The sequence below is a fragment of the Miniopterus natalensis genome, chromosome 10 (assembly GCF_054644295.1).
Source record: "Miniopterus natalensis isolate mMinNat1 chromosome 10, mMinNat1.hap1, whole genome shotgun sequence".
In the NCBI taxonomy this organism is placed as follows: Eukaryota; Metazoa; Chordata; class Mammalia; order Chiroptera; family Miniopteridae; genus Miniopterus; species Miniopterus natalensis.
The window spans coordinates 31,623,724-31,641,544 of NC_142090.1; the positions used below are offsets into that span (position 1 = coordinate 31,623,724).

The 17,821-nt window shown below is 37.2% G+C and overlaps 1 protein-coding gene across 2 annotated transcripts in view; it reads left to right on the forward strand.

Moving 5' to 3' along the window:
• SAMTOR (S-adenosylmethionine sensor upstream of mTORC1) overlaps positions 1 to 17,821 on the forward strand; it is a 196,612-nt gene that overhangs the window by 63,228 nt on the left and 115,563 nt on the right. For both annotated transcript variants that reach the window (XM_016204591.2, XM_016204592.2), the window contains exon 3: positions 3,758 to 3,928. In XM_016204591.2, the coding sequence (XP_016060077.1) occupies positions 3,758 to 3,928 (171 nt within the window). The remainder of the gene's footprint in view (positions 1 to 3,757; positions 3,929 to 17,821) is intronic.

Sequence of the window (17,821 nt, forward strand, 5' to 3'; positions counted from 1 at the left end):
CTTCCCTTTCAATAGAAACTTGTATGATTGCTAGATTCATTGGACATTTCTTTTATGTATTTTGTCTGTTATGCTGAAGTGTCTTTAGATGTGTAGGTAAGGGTTTGGGTGGCCTACTTTGTTTCTTAATTCCAAAGAATCTTGCTTGATCGGTACAAATACAGAAGTGGAGTTCCCTTAATCAATATTGTACTTTTTTGGTATGATTTGGGATTTTTTAATTCTGTGTAGGTTATAACGTATCAGTAGTCTCTTTATCCTTAATTGCTTTATTTTTTCCCTTTATCATCATGCCTCCAGAGATACCTCCTTTTTTCGAGGTGCCTCTTTTCTCCCCCTGAAACAAAATCCTCTCAAGGCTCTCACCTTTGTCGACAGCTTTTCCAATGTAATTTTCAGGCTCCTTTCTTTTGACCATTCCATAGCTAATGCTTTGATTCACTGTTTCCCAAATCTCTTCTTAAGATTTCCCTGTGTTGAGTTGGACCCTCATTTGGTGGTGAACCTTAGCTTGTGTATCTGGTTTTTGCCACCTCACCTCTAAGACCCCATCAGAACTTCCTCTCATTTAGAGTCCTCTTCTGACTCTGTACTTTGGGTGGCTCCAAAGCCAACTCAGTTTGCCTCATATTTTTATTTCCCAATTACATGTAAAATGAAATGCTATTTATTCTGTTTCCTACTTATGCCATAGATGGGAACTATGTGTAGTTTTATTTCCCTTCCTAATGATCTGTATATTTTTTGGAAAAGTGTATAGGAATACTGGAATTTAAATGGCCCTTATTATCCTATAAGACTACCTGGATTCTAGGCCTTTTTATTTAATTAATTAATTAAGTAAAATTAATTAATTAATTATTTAATATATCTTTATTGATTTCAGAGAGAGGAAAGGAGAGGGAGAGAGAGATTGACACAAACATCAATGATGAGAGAGTCATTGATTGAGCCCGCAACCCGGGCATGTGCCCTGACCAGGAATCGAACCCTGATCTCCTGGATCCTAGGTCAGTGCTCAACCGCTGAGCCATGCCCGGCCGGGCTCTAGGCCTTTTTAAAATATTTTTTTTGTCAAGTTTCTAGATAACTATGAGATTGAACCATATAAAATTGCAATTTTTGTGACTTAAGAACTATTGAATATATGCAATTATATATAGTTCTACCTAATAGAAAGGTAAGCAAGCTCTTTACTTTTGTGTTTCATGCCTTTTAAAATGTTATATGCTAGAGGTATTATTTTTAGTATTAATTCCAAGGCGATAACGGCTCCATTTTTTTAAATCAACTTTACTGAGATTTAATTTATATACAATAAAATATACCCATTCTAGTGTACCAATTTAGTTGGTATTGACAGTTGTTTATACTTACGTAACCACTAACAATATCAAGATATAGAACATTTCCGTAACTCTAATAAGATGAATTTTGAAAACTGAATAGGAATAAATTAGGCTACATTTCTAAATTGGCCTGTGGGTCTTACATGATCAGAAGCTTTCTTACTTCTCTGTATATTTGTGCTGGCCTCAGGGCCTTTTCACTTGTGAGTCCATCCATCCATCCATCCATCCATCCATCCATCCATCCATCCATCCATCCATTTTCTGCCTGTCACTTTAAATTTCATGTACTTTGAACTGATACCCATCTCTGTAGGATCCAGGCTGCTTTCTTCTTTCATGCTTTTGTTCATGCCATTCTCTCTGCCAGGAAAGCACTTCTTTCCTTAACTAATGTTCTTCCTTGCCGTATTTATTCCTACTCAGTTTTCAAAAGTCATCTTATATTGATGATTTTAGAGTGGATTAGGTATTTATCAATTGTATTTTATCTTTATTAACTGTATTTCTCTATTGTTATATAAATTGTTTGTCTCCTTTACTAGTGTGAGCTCCTTGAAGGCAGCTGTGCCTTCTTCAATTTGTTGTTCCGTCACCTGTGTACCTAGTACATGATAGGTACTTAATAAATGTTTAATTAATGATGAATACCTTTCAACTCCTGTATGTAATCAGAGTTAAAATGAAATCTCACCCTAGAGCAGTGGTTAGAGCAGCCTATGAAATCATTTGGTCTCATCCTGCCAAGGCAACCGAAGGCGGGACTTGAAATTCAATAAATCTGGGAGCTTTTTTCAGAGCTAATTTTTAAATTGATGCTTTTGTATGGTCCTCGAATGATGTTATAAATATCGAGATGGCCCTTGGCAGAAAAAGGTTCCCCACCCCTGGATTAGAGCATCAGCCCATGCCTACGTTGGTTGCAGGTTCAAACTCTGGCCCTGGTCAGGGCATATGTGGGAGGCAACCAACCGATAAGCCTGTCTCTAATCGATGTTTTTTTCTCTATCACTTCCCCTTCCTTCCACTCTCTCTAAAAAAAATAAATGGAAAAAATATCCTCGGGTGAGGATTAACAGAAATAAACAACCAAACAAAAAGCCCTTAATCTCAATAGGAGAAGTTAAAGAAGTCTTAAATAATAGATACCTATAAAAATTGAGGTTGAACTAATAGCATACTGTTTAGTGTGAGGAGAACTGGGTATTGTTCCCTTAGACCCATAGTTCTACTTGCAGGAATCAGTTATAAATTAATTCTTACTTTTCTTACCATGTGTTTTTGGAACTTCACCAAGGAGTGTTTATGGAACAAAAAAAACCTAGCTTTGTTCAAAGTCTGAACTATATGTTATAATAATGTGATTTATTCTAAGAATTTAAAAAGAAAGCATATTTTAGATTCCATTCTCCATGTTAAGAAGCTTTGATAAGTATATCAGTTAATTGTTTTTAAGTATGTATCTCCTATTAAATTATGAGCTTAAGGGCCAGAGCTAGGTCTTACTAGCCTTTTTTTCTGTTAGATTTCTTGGCTTTGATAGCTAATAAGTGTTGGAGTTGATTCTATGGTTCATGTTCATTGTCCTATTATATACCCAGACATGTTATCCTACTATATTCACCCTAAAATTATATTAGATACAAAAAAAATTGTTTAAGTTTTTGCCAGTCATCAGTTTCTGATTCTGTATAGCAACCTGATATGGCTTATACTATGTGAGTTTAAAATGATACATCTTGAAAAATCTGCATTTTAATAGTATAGGAATTGGGACTAGCAGGAATAATCTCTTTATACACAGAAATAATTTTCAAGTGTTATAAAAACCACTACTGTGTTTAAACCTTTGTTCTCTTTGAATGTATATGTTTATGAAATGATACTATTTTTACCTAAACTAGATTTTTATACCCTTTTTTCAGAGCATATAAGAAGATAAATGATTCTGAATGTGTTGACAACCTGACTTTCATAAACCAGAATGGATCTGGAAAACAACTGTTGGGATATTTGTCTAATACCAGCATAAGTGGCTCAGAATTAACTGTGACTACTATTCTTTTTGTGTGTAGTAGCTGAATAGCAGAATTATCTAAAGGTTTCTGGAGGAACTTACGTTTCAGTTAAGAATAAAGTTCAGCCATATATATAGATACATCTGTACTCCTAAAAAACATACTTTTTTATTTATTCAACATAATCTATGTTTGTGCTTTGTATATAGTAATTTTAAAAATGTGTGAAAGTGCTACAAGATTCTCAAACTCAGCCTCTATGTGACATTTTAAAAATAGGAATCTGTAATTTTAAAGTGTCCCATTTTGATTAATAAAGGTTAATGTTTCTTCATTTCATTTTATATTCATACTTAGTGTTTTTAAATATAACTTTATTTTGCTTTGTAGTATTTGCAGAGAATATTTCCAAAATGGTGGAAAGAGAAAAGCGCTTGAAAAAGATAAAAAAAGAGCTGTACTTGCCACTAAGACCACTCCAGCCTTAAATACACATGAACGGTCTAAACTTGAAGGTCATTTAACCAACCTCAACTTTACAAATTCTGAAATTATAACTGAGTGAGTATACTTTTCTACTTTATTTGCTAACATTATCCTGGGTAGCTATGTTAATAATGTAAAATAGTGTGATGGTTTATACCAAATAGTGGGCAGTATGCTTGCTCCTCTGGTAATACGTTAGGCTGAGAAGTACAAACCTGTAATATTATTAGGAAAACTAGTGTTTCTCTAACAGAGATTGTCCTCACCAAAAATGAGAAAGAATAGTTTATTAAATGTTATAATAATTGTGTTTATGGTAATGCAAAGAATCAAAATAGGAAAATTCAATTAAATTGTTTGCTATCCACTAAGAAATCAGAAATAAGGAATAATGAAAGATTACTAATAGAACCAGTTGTCATTATTTTACTCTTCATAGGAAAATCTGCCTGGTTGTAATCAGTGTATGTATATAGGCACAAATTTTATTTAATAAGTACATGAGTGTTTTTCTAGTGTTACTGAGATATAATTAATATATACTATTATATAAGTATAAGGTGTATGATGTAATGATTCAGTATGTGTATATATTGTGAAATAGTTGCCACAATAAGTTTAGATAACATCCATCGCCTGAAATAGTTAACATTCCTCACATCATACAATTATAACTGTTTTTCATATGATGAGAACTTTTAAGGCCTACTGTCTTAGCAGCTTTTAAATATGTAATACAGTATTGTTAACTATAGTCATCGTGTTTTACATTACATCCCCAGAACTTACTTATCTTTATAACTGAAAGTTTGTTCCTTTCACCACCTGTCCACTACATCCCCCACCCCCTGACTCTGGCATTCACAAGTCTGATCTGTTTCTTTGAGTTTGATATTTTTAGATTCCACATAGAATTGAGATCATACTGTACTTGTCTTTCTCTGACATATTTCACTTAGCATAATGCTTTCAAGGTTCATCCATGTAGTTGCAAAACAGGATTTCCATCTTTTTTATGGCTAAATAGTATTCCATTGTGTATATATACATATAAGTACGTGAATATTATGATCCAGTTAATTATTAGTACTGTGAAAATTATTTAAATACCCTAGTACCAGAATACATTTGTGGTTTCAAATTATATTTTATTAATCTCTTGAAAATGCTAAACTTGAGTAATTCTAGAAATAGTCTTGATAGATACTGAAAGTTAACCATGAAAATAAAGTTAAGTACCCTCTTAAAACAATTTGAAATCTGTAGATGTTAACAAAATAACCTTTGGTTATTTTCAGTATTGAAAATATTATCTAGTTAATTAAAAGCAACGATATTGAAAAATTAACATACCTTTGATTAGTTCAGTAGGAAAAGATAACACATCTTTACCTTTATTTAAAGGTTACTACAAAGCTTACAAAGCATGATGACTAACTAAATACCCTGTAACTCAGGCATTATGAATATTTATAAACATTTACCAGTATAAGAAATAATAGTTATATTGCTATCAAAAATAGGTACATATAGAAAATGTCAACCCTAGGATTTTTTATGTAAAGTGTTACAAACTATAAAATTTATTAAATTCCATTTTAGAAAGATTACACGTAAAGTTCTCATGTTCAAAGAAGACAGCTTTTTAAAAAAAATTTATTGTTGACAGTATTACGGATCTCCCCATTTTCCCCTCATTTGTCCTTCTCCACCCAGCCCCTGCCCCACCTCAGGCGTTCCCCATACTATTGTCTGTATCCATGGGTTATGCATATATGTTCTTTGGTTAGTCTCTTCCCTTACCCTCTACCACCTCCCCTCTGAGATCGGTCGTTCTGTTCCATAAATCCATGCCTCTTCACCTGTTTTGTTCTTCAGTTGATTTTGTTCTGTAGATTCCACATATAAGTGAGATCATATGATATTTGTCTCTCTCTAACTCGCTAATTTTGCTTAGCATAATAATCTCTAGGTCCATCTATGCTGTCTCAAAGGGTAAGAGGTCCTTTTTTATAGCCTCTTAGTATTCCATTGTGTAAATGTACCTCAGCTTTTTTATCCACTTGTCTACTGATGGGCACTTGGGCTGGTTCTAGATCTTAACTTCTGTAAATAATGCTGCTGTGAATATGGGGGTACATATATGCTTTCTCATTGGTGTTTTGGGATTCTTAGGATATATTCCCAGAAGTGGGATCACTGGGTCAAAAGGCAGCTCCATTTTTAATTTTTTGAGGAAACTCCATACTCTTTTCCTCTGTGGCTGCCCTAGTCTACATTCCCACCAGCAGTGTACTAGGATTCCTTTTTCTCTACATCCTCATCTGAACTTGTTGATTTATTGGTAGTAGCCATTCTGGCAGGTGTGATACCTCATTGTAGTTTTAATTTGCATCTCTAATGATTTGTGACATTGAGCATATTTTCATGTCTATTGGACATCTGAATGTCCTCTTTGGAGAAGTGTCAAATTAGGTCCTGTTCCTATTTTTAATTGGATTCCTGGTGTTGAGTTGTAGGAGTTCTTTGTATATTTTGGAAATTAACCCCTTATCAGATGTATCATTGCCAAATATGTTTTCCCAGGCAATGGATTACCTTTTCATTCTGTTGGTTGTTTCTTTTGCTGTGTAGAAGCTTTTTAGTTTGATATAGTCCCATTTGTTTATTTATTTCCTTTGTTTCTCTTGCCCTGGGAAATGTATTGGTGGAAATACTGCTGCATGAGGTATCTGAGATTTCACTGCCTGTGTTATTTTAAATGATTTTCATAGTTTTGCGAATTATACTTAAGTTGCTAATCCATTTTGAGTTTATTCTTCTGTATGGTGTAAGTTGGTGGTTTAATTTCATTTTTTTGCATGTACCTGTTCAGTTTTCCCAACACTACTTATTGAAGACATTATCTTTACTCCATTCTATGTTCTTGCCTCCTTTGTCGAATATTAATTGACCATCTTGGCATGGGTCGATTTTTGGCGTGTCTGTTCTGTTCCATTGATCTATATGCCTGTTCTTGATTACAGTGGCTTTGTAGTATAGTTTGATATCTGGTATTGTGATCCCTCCAACTCCGTTCTTCTTTCTCAAGATTGCTGAGGCTATTTGGGGTCTTTTTTGGTTCCATATAAATTTTTGCAATATTTGTTCAAGATCTGTGAAATATACTGTTGGAATTTTAATAGGGATTGCATTGAATCTTTAGATTGCTTATGGTAGTATAGACAGTATAATGATGTTAATTTATCCAATCCATGAACGGTATATGCTTCCATATCTTTATATCTTCCTCTGTTTTTTTACCCCCGATGTACTGTAGTTTTCCAAGTGCAGGCCTTTTACTTCCATGGTTAAGTTTGTGTCTAGGTATCTTATTTTCTTTGTTGCAGTGGTAGATGGGATTGTTTTTCTAGTTTCTCTATATAAGAGGTCATTATTGATGTATAAAAATAACATTGATTTCTGAATTTTAATTTTGTGTCCTACTGCTTTGCCAAATTCATTTATTAAATCTCGTTTTTTGGTGGAGTCCTTAGGGTTTTCTGTGTACAGTATCATGTCATCTGTGAATAATGACAGTTTTACTTCCTCCTTTCCAACTTGGATGCCTTTAATGTGTTCTTGTCTTATTGCTGTGGCTAGAACTTGCAGTACTATGTTGAATAAGAGTGTTGAAAGTGGACATCCCTGTCTTGTACCTCATTTTAAGGGAAATGCTTTTAGTTTTTGTCCCTCAAGTATAATGTTGGCTGTAGGTTTGTCATACATGGCTTTTATTGTGTTGAGGTAAGATCTCTCTATTCCCACTTTGTTGAGAGTTTTAATCATAAATGAATGTTGGATTTTATCAAATGCTTTTTATGCATCTATGATAGTTATTTTTATCCTTCATTTTGTTTATGTGATGTATTACATTTATTGACTAGTGAATATTTTACCAGCCTTGCATCCTTGTAATAATTCCCACTTGGTCATGATATATGATCTTTTTAATGTATTGCTGGTTCCAATTTCTTAATATTTTGTTGAGGATTTTAGCATCTGTGTTCATCAGAGATGTTGGCCTGTAATTTCTTTCTTTGTACTGTCTTTATCTGGTTTTGGAATTAGGATAATGCTGGCCTTGTAAAAAGAGCTTGGAATTCTTCCTTCCTATTGAATTTTTTGGACTGTTTTGAGGAGAATAGGTATTGGTTCTTTGAATGTTTGAAATAACTTGCCTGTGATGCGATCTGGTCCAGGGTTTTTGTTTGCTGGGAATTTTTTCATTATTACTTTAATTTCATTAGTTGTTATTGGCCTATTCTGGTTTTCTGACTATTCTGGATTGAGTTTTAGAAGATTGTGTGTATCTAGGAATTTGTCCAATTCACCCAGTTTGACCAGTTTGTTGGCATATAGTTGTTCATAGTATTTTCTTTGAATCCTTTGTGTTTGTGTGATGTCAGTTTTTACTTCACCTCCTTCATTTGTACTTTTATTCATTTGGGTCCTCTCTCTCTGTTTCTTGATAAGTCTGGCAAAAGGTTCATCAATATTTATTTTTTCAAAGAACTAACTCTTGTTTTCACTGATCTTTTGTATTGTTTTTTTAGACTCTGTGTCATTTATATCTGCTCTGATCTTGAAGATGCTTGATATGATTTGTCTTACTGAATTTATTAAGACTTATTTTGTGTTTTAATATGTAGTCTGTCTTTGAGAATGTGCCACGTACCCTTGAGAAGAATGTTTATTTTGGTATTAAATGTTCTGTAAATATCAATTAAATCCATCTGATGTAGTGTGTCATTTAAGGTCTCTTTTTCCTTGTTGATTTTATGTCTGGAAGATCTATGTAGTGATGTCATTGGGGTGTTAAAGTTCACAACTATGACTATTGCTGTCTTTCTCACCTTTAAAGTCCACCTTGAGTTTTTTTATATCTGTAGTTTGCTCCTATGTTGGGTGTGTACATGTTTACATAGGTTGTATTTTCTTATTGGATCAAACCCTTTAGTATTATGTAGTGACCTTTGTCTCTTCTTATGGCCTTTGTTTAGAAGTCTGTATTGTCAGATATGAGTATTGCTAATCCAGATTTTTTTTTGTTTCTATTTGCATGGAATTTTCTTTTTCATTCCTTCACTTTCATCCTGTGTGAATCCTTAGTTCTGACGTGGGTTTCTTATTGACAGCATATATATGGTTCATGCTTTCTATTCATTCAGCTACCTTGTTTTGATTGGACCATTTAGTCCACTTACATTTAACGTTATTATTGATATGGCCTTATTTATTGTTTTTCTTCATACCTATGTTTCTCTCTCTCATTTTCTTCTTCTTACAGCAGTCTCTTTAACATGTCTTGCCATGCTAGTTTGGTGGTAATGTACTCCTTTAACCTCTTTTTGTTTGGGAAGCTCTTTATTTCACCTTCAATTTTAAATGATAGCCTTTCTGGATAGAGCAGTCTTAGATTCAGGTCCTTATTTTTCAGTACTTTGTATACTTCATGCCACTCCCTTCTGGCCTGAAGTGTTACTTTTGAGAAATCAGCTGGAAGTCTAATGGGAGCTCCTTTGTAGGCAACTTTCTGTCTCTCTTTTGCTACCTGTAAGATTCTTTCTTTGTCTTTAAACTTTTTCATTTTTTTTTTCAAAGAACATTTTTTTTTTTTTAATATATCTTTATTGATTTCAGAGAGAGGAAAGGAGAGGGAGAGAGAGAGATAGAAATGTCAATGATGAGAGAGTCATTGATCAATCCCACAACCCGGGCATGTGCCCTGACCAGGAATCGAACCCCGATCGCCTGGATCCTAGGTCGACGCTCAACCACTGAGCGAGCCACTCCTGGCTGGGCAAAGTTTTTCATTTTAATTATGATGTGTCTTGTTGTGGGTCTGCTTTGGATTTGTCTTGGTTGTGATTCCCTGTGCTTCCTGAACTTGTGTGACTTTCCCTTCACCAGTTAGGGAATATTGCTGTCATTATTTCTTTAAACAGGTTTTCTGTTTTTTGCTCACATCCTTCTTCTCTTACTTCTATGATGCGGATGTTGGTACACTTGATGTTGTCCCAAAGTTCCCTCAAACTATACTCCTTTTTAAATTTTCTTTTTCTACTCTAATTGTGTGTTTTTTTCTACTTTGTCTTCCAAATCACTGATTCCATCCTCTGCTTCATTCATTCTACTTTTAATTCCTTCCAGTGTTTTCATTTTTTTTTCTTCTCTCATCTGAGAATATTCTTTCCATTGTTTTTCAGAAGTGGAAGAGAGGGAGAGAGAGACAGACAGACAGACAGAGAGAAACATCCATAGAGACTCATCGATTGGTTGCTTCCCTTACATGCCCCAATTGGGGCTGTGGTCTAGCCTAGAACCCAGGTATATGCCCTTGACTGAAATTTAATTCGAGAGCTTTCAGTCCGTAGATTTACGCTCTAACCACTTAGCCAAACTGGCAAGGGCTTTCCAGTGTATTCTTGATATCAGATATGGTTTTCTACATTTGTGAATGGTTCTTCTTCATGGTTTCTATGTCATTTTTCATCCTATTCTAGTTCCCCATATGTTTCTTTTAATTCTCACTAAGTTCCTTGACCATTGTTATAACCATTCCTTTGAACTCTATATCAGATAAACTGCTTGCCTCCATTTCACTTAGTTCTTTTTCTGGAGCTTCTTCCTTTTCTTTCGTTTGGGGGCTGTTTCTTTGTGTCCTCATTTTTGCTGTCTTACTGGTTTTTTTCCTATGTATTAGATATAACTACTATGCCTCACTGTCTTCATGGGGTGGCCTTATGCATTGTGTCCTGTGGGACCCAGTGGTGCAGTCTCTTTGATCTCCTGAGCTGGGTGCTCCAAGAATGTCCCTTTTGTGGGTTATCTGGGTTCTCCTTTTGTATTGGGTCTTAATTATTGTTGTCCAATTTGTGGGTTGTATCTCCCATCAGACTGGCTGACTATGAGGCTCAACCCTGACCTCTGTGTGAGCTTTTGTGCAGGTGCTGGCAGAACAAAACAAGAAACAAAACAGAAACATACAAAAGACCCCTACAACAACAAAAACAACCATAAAAGAAAAGAGAATTAGGAAAGATGAAAGATAAGAAGAATGAAAGAAAAGAAAATTAAAAACATGAGGGAAAAAAGGGAAAAAATAAGAATATGAATGGAAAGAAGGGAGATGAAAATGTAAGAATAAAGAATAGGAAAAGGAAAATGGTATAAAAATAAAGAGGAAGGAAAAAAGAGGAAGAAGAAAGAAAAAATAAACAGTAGAAGGAGAAAAAAATAGAGTAAGAAAAATAAAGAGAAAAATAGAGATATGAAATAAAAAGAGGGACAAAAATAATAACAAAGCAATAAAAAATAAAGAATATAATGCAAAAATGAAAAAAAAAAGTGGAGTGGGTTTTTCTCAGCAGAGTTCAGTGCTTCCTGAGAGCTCCATTTGGATCCTACTCTTATGTTGACTGAGGCTGTTTTGTGTGCCACTTCTGGGCCTTCCAGGAGGTACTTTGGTGCTAGCTACTGTCAGAAGCTGTCCACATTTGGCTCTCGGCAATCTGTTGGAAATGTCACAGATCGCTGTGGAACGTCACAGTGATCCACAGTTTGTGGTTATCTCCAGAGGGCTTGGCTGCACACAGGAGGGTCCAAGCTGCGCATTAGTGCCAACTTGTTAGCAGCACAGGGCTGAGGAGCAGGTCAGCAAATGTCCCAAGGAACCTGGGATCCACCTCAGCCCTCCTCCACTTGCTGGTCAGCTGCCAGACTTAGTCACTGAAAAGGCTGTTTCTGAAAGCGCTTTTGGCAGAATCGGGTGGGTCACACTTCTGGGTCTTCCACAAGGTGAAATGCCTTTCAGATTTGAGGTAAGGTGGTGGGTGTGTTTGCCTGTCCCAGAGCCACACTTCTGAGTCTGTCCCGAAATATTTCTCTGATCTCAGCATGGTGCAGCTCTCTGTATGCAATTCGGTGGAGTCTGCTGGAAGCCAGGAATTTCTTTCAGCTCTCCAGTGAGGGGGAAGCACCAGTCAGGTTCCCAGGACAGTGGGGGTAATGGCCCTACCCCAGAGCAAGTCACAGATGCCCCCTGAGACTGTTCAGACCCATAGGCTTGGCTTCTGCTTCTGCTTCCTCAGCAGGGGTCAAGATACTGGGTGGAGAAAGTAGGATTCCTTAACGTGGATCGATCTGTATTCCTGAGGGCATGCTGTTTGCCTTTCCTCAGCCTCTTGCTGCTGGGATGGGCTTGCACCTGTCAGAAAAAAATGGCTGCTGCAGTATGGGGGTGGGTAATAACCCAGCCCAGGTCTCCCAACCACTGCTTTTCCACATCTCCTCCCAGTGGCTCCCACCACAGGCGATTCCAGTTTACTTCGCCCTCCTTCCACTGAAGCCTCGGGTGAGTGGTTGTAAAGGAAACCCTGTGCTGTTTTTTTTTTTGTTTTGTGTGTGTTTGTGTTTTGTTTTCTTTAAATGTGGCTTTATCGCTGACAGGCTCCTCTCCCTGGCAGATAGAAGCCCTGCTACCTTTCATGGCTGGATGGTGTGTGTGTGTCGCTATTCTTGGCTCTGATGCTGGAGGCTTGGGAGCCCAGTCTTGAGTCTGCATCTTGCTCCTCTCAGGGAAAAAACCCTCCAACAGCTGAAATATCCCTTCTCATTGTAGGCTCTAACCACTGAGGAAAACCCGTCTGTGGGTACAGGGCTAGTCCCTCTCATGACTGCCCTTCCTACCAGTCTGGAATTGGTTTCTGCACTCCTTTGTTATATGTCTCTTCAGCTATTCTTCAGTAGGCAATTCAGGATGAATATTACTCAGTTTAGTTTTATTTCCATTTTGGTTCTAGGAGGAGATGGAAGAAAGATCCACCTACTTTATTGCCATCTTGACCTCCCCCCCAAATTTCTATTAGGTTCTTTTTTATAGTCTCTCTTTTCATTGTTGAGATTACCTTATTTAAGTCATTGACATGTTTTCCTTTAATTCTGTAAACACGGTTCCTTTAATTTTTGTAATGTTTTGATAATACCTGATTTGAAGTCTGCTAAATCCAACATTTGGTCTCATTTGGAGCTAGTAGTCAGTTTTTATTCACTGTTATTTTTCTTGAGTATGGACCACATTTTAGTATTTTTTCTTTTTATGTCTCATAGTTTTTTTTCAACTGTTTTTTAAATTTTAAACTTATCTCTATTGTTAAAAGTATTACAGATATCCCCCCATTTTTCCCATTGACCCCCTCCATCCCTCCTCAACCTCCCAGGCCTACCACACTATTGTATGTGTCCATGGGTTATGCATTTATGCCTATGTTATTTTCTTAATCTCTTCCCACCCCGACTTTACCCCTTACCTCTGCCCTTCTCTCTGAGGTTCCTTAGTCTGTTCCATGCTTCATTGTCTCTGGATCTATTATGTTTGTCAGTTTATTTTGTTCATTAGATTCCACATATAAGTGAGATCATGTGACACTTGTCTTTCACTGACTGGCTTATTACATTTAGCATGATACTCTCCAGGTCCGTTCATGCTGTCTCAAAGGGTAAGAGGTCCTTCATTTTTACAGATACATAGTATTCCATGGTGGATATGTACCCCAGCTTATTTATCCACTCATTTACTGATGGGCCCTTGGTCTATTTCTAGGTCTTAGCTATTATAAATAGTGCTGCTGTGAACATAGGTGTGCATATATTCTTTCTGATTGATGTTTTTGGGATTCTTAGGATATATTCCTAGAAGTGGGATCACTGGGTCAAATTGCAGTTCAGTTTTTAATTTTTTGAGGAAGCTTCATACTGTTTTCCATAGTGGTTGCACCAGTCCACATTCCCACCAGCCATATACTAGGATTCCCTTTTCTCCACATCGTCACTAGCACTTGTTGTTCGTTGATTTGTTGATGGTAGCCATTCTGGCAGGTGTGAGGTAATACCTCATTGTAGTTTTAATTTGCATCTCTGTGATGATTAGTGACTTTGATCATCATCTGTCTCTTGGCTGTTCGAATGTCCTTTTTGGAGACATGTCTATTTAGGTCTTTTCCCATTTATTAATTGGATTGTTTGTCTCTTTTTCTTAAGTTGTATGAGTTTTTATATATTATGGGAATTAATCCTTATCAGGTAAATATGTTCTCCTGTACGGTGGGATCCCTTTTCATTTTGTTAATGGTTTCTTTTGCTGTGCAGAAACTTTTTAGTTTTATGTAGCCCCATTTGTTTATTTTTTCCTTTGTTTCCCTTGCCTAGGAGATGTATTGCAAACATATTGCTATGAGAGATGTCTGAGTTTTTTCTGCCTATCATTTCTTCTAGGGCTTTTATCCTTTCACGACTTACATTTGAGTCTTTTATTCATTTTGAGTTTATTTTTGGGCGTGGTGTAAGTTGGTGGTCTAGTTTCTTTTTTGTGTGTGCATGTACCTGTCCAATTTTCCCAACACCATATATGGAACAGACTGTCTTTACTGCATTATATGCTCCTGCCGCCTTTGTCAAATGCTAACTGAGCATAATGACTTAGGTCTATTTCTGGGTTCCGTGTTCTATGCAATTGGTCTGTATGCCTTTTCTTATCCCAGTACCAGCTTGCTTTATTTACAGTGCCTTTGTAGTATAATTTGATATCTGGTACTGTGATTCCCTCCTACATTGTTCTTTCTCAAAACTGCTGTGGCTATTTGAGGTCTGTTTTTGTTCCATATAAAGTTTTGCAGCATTTGTTCTAGGTTTACAAAATATATTGTTGATATTTTAGTAGGAGTTGTATTGATTCTATAGATTGTTTTGGGTAGTATGGACATTTTAATGATATTAACTCTTCCAGTCTTTGAACATGGTATATTCTTCCATTTGTTTGTATCTACCTCTCTTTCTTTTGTCAATATCCTGTGGTTTCCCAAGTATAGGCCTTTTACCTCCTCGGTTAAGTTTATTCCTAAGTATCTTAATTTTTTTGTTGCAGTGATAAATGGGATTGATTTTTTAGTTTCTTTCCTTGAGAGATCATTGTTGATGTATAAAAATGCCATCGATTTCTGGGTGTTAATTTTGTATTCTGCTACTATGCTGAATTCACTTATTAAATTTAGTGTTTTTTTGATGGAGTCTTTAGAACTTTTCTATGTACAATAACATGTTGTCAGCAAATAATGACAGTTTTACTTCTCTCCCAATTTGGAAGCCTTTTAGTTTTTCGTTTTGTCGGATCTCTGTGGTGACTTTCGGTACTATGTTGAATAAGAGTGGTGAAAGTGTATGTCCCTCTGTTGTTCCTGTTCTTAAGGGAAAGTCTTTTATATTTTGTCCTTTGAGTGTGATGTTGGCTGTAGGTTTGTCACATATGGCCTTATTATGTTGATATATGATCCCTCCATTCTGCTTTGCTGAGAGTTTTTATCAAAAATGAGTGCTGGTCGGTTCAGAAGAGGGAGGCAATGTGAGAAGAACCACAGCACCCCTGCTCCCAGCCACAGACTCAATTTACTGCTAAAATACTGAGTAAGCAGTGTGGAAAAAACAGAGAAACATACCTGACTGGACATATTTCGAGTAGGGAGTACTGAAGAAACATCATAGAGTTTGGTAAGAAGGGGGGCGTAGAAAGGGGGAGTCCCCCCTGAAGCTTTTGCTGTGCTCTGAGCCCCGAGGCTTGGAGGCTGCAAAGCTCCCTCCACTTGGGAGTGTGGACTGGCATCCAGAAGCTGCAGTCTCAGACCCCGAGCGAAGAAGGGAAGGAGTGCCCCACATGGAGGGCAGAGGGACCAAGGGGAACAGTGTGCATGCCAGGAGGGGACTGCGCTTTCCTAGTGAAACAAAGCTTTTAATGGTGGCCACGACAGGTGTCTTTTGCACAGGGTGCTTACTATAAGAAACGGAGTCCCAAAGTTTGTGGCACCTGAATAAAAAGGGACCAGAGGTCTGCACTGAGCAGCCACATACAAAGACCTTCTGCATTTCTGTAAGGCATTGTGTTGAGCCCCAGAAAGCGTTTAATCTGTGTGGCATGAGGAGGGGGAAGAGAGCCCTCCCACCGTCAGAGATGGACTAGAGCTACTTGTGGGAGGGAGTTTTCCTTCTGCCGCCTGAGCTCTTGTTGGGGCAATTCTTGTTTTTTGACCAACCCTGGGGGTGCTGTGGTGGTGCACATGGAGCTGCCCCAGCTTTACTGAGATTAGCAGTGCAGGGGAGCTCTTTGGGGCTGACTTTTTGACCCCTCCTGCTTGGTAACTAGGCGTGACAGCCGCAGGACCTTGCAGGGTAGATTCTTTGCTTGTGTGTTGCTTTGTGCAATTTTGAGTTTTTGATTGCTGAACTGGCATCCACCTTCCTGGCTTGCATTGGGGAGACAGACCAGCAGAACGTGGGATTTATGTCTGCACAGTGGAGTGTTTGAAATATGCGCCCTTGCGACCAGGCAACCAGATCTGGGAAACGAAGGGCAGCGGAGCATACCTACCTCTTCTGCAGGCTAGGAGCATCACCCTCAACAGGAAAGGGGCTGGTTCACCTCACTGAAACCCCCGATATCCCCCGCAGGGCAAGATGCTGAGGGGTAAGGGAGAACGGCAGCTCACAGGAGGACATTACAAAAATAAGACTCTTTGAGACTTGTTTGGGAGCTGGAGGAACAGCTTAAAACCTCCCCTGGGGGCTGGGCAAGAAAAGTGCTCACCAGAATGTTTTTTAATCCAACCCACTGAGCACAAGCTGCTGAAACTGCCCATACAGAAAAGGCAACAGACTGAAGTAAATCTGAAACTGCAGCAGGCCATTGCATGGGGAACTAGAATTGGAGGATAGGATAGAGAATGAGGAGCTGGATTTGAAGCAGAGACTAACTTCTGAATCGTGAGTGCCTGACAATGAAACCTCTAATTAAAGGAAGAAATATCCTGAACTACACTAGCTGGACTGCACCCAAAAGACTCTTCAGAAGACTCTGGCGTTAGACCAGGTGACCACAAGGGGGAGGCAAAATAGCTAACAAGTGAAGGTGTGCCACAGAGAGCCTTAGATCAGCCAACTACTATGGACACCAGAGCCAAACCTGGACACCCCCTGAAATTGGCTGATAAAAAAGTAGCTCCCAGGAGAATTGAAATCAGTATATAAAACAGTGAGCTGCAGACAACATAAGCTGCCTAGATGAAATACCTGATTGACTTTTTTTTTCTTTGGAAAAAGAACTGGGAAAAAATGTTTTCTTTTTAAATTTTTTTAATTTTTAAAATTTTTAGTTAATCTTTTTTTAAATTTTGTTTTGCTTTGCTTTTTTTTTTTTCTCCTCTTTGTTTTATCTTTTGTTCTAATATCAACATTTTCTTGATATTCTCTACCTAATTGCTGGAACATTATATTATAACCCATACATTTACTGCTTTTCTCTATAGTTTCCCACATATCTCTTATTGGACTCCCTCCTGCCCCTTGCTTTACCTCTCTCTCTTCTTGTTCCACTGGCATAACTTTTTAAAATTTCATTTTCTTTCTTTTCTTTTTCTCCCTTCTGTATTCCTGTCTTTTTGTCTGATTGTTAGTTTCTGTTTGTCTCTTTATTGTATTTTTATTTTTTCATTTTCAACTATTATCCTGTTCCTATGTACTGCCTTTAATTTTTTGCTTGCCCTTTCCAAATCTTTTCTCTGCCCCGTTTATCTCCCAGTAGCTTCTCTATTCTTTACATTGTATTTTAGTTTATTATTAGTTTTTTAATTTTCGTTCCTATTAGCTATAATATCCTTATTTCTCTCTGTTTTTTCTGTCATAGTTTTTTTTGCTTTAGCATTGTCTTCTCACTTCACTCTCCCACTTCTGTTTCAACTTCAGATGTTTTCATTGGGATTGTCAAGCTATTTTTGTCAGATACTGCTTGTTTCTTAGCAGTTTGTTTATATACTGCGTTGCCCTGTCTTCACCCGTATAACAGCTTACACGATGTGGTTGGGGCTGAGACACACTGTTATCCAA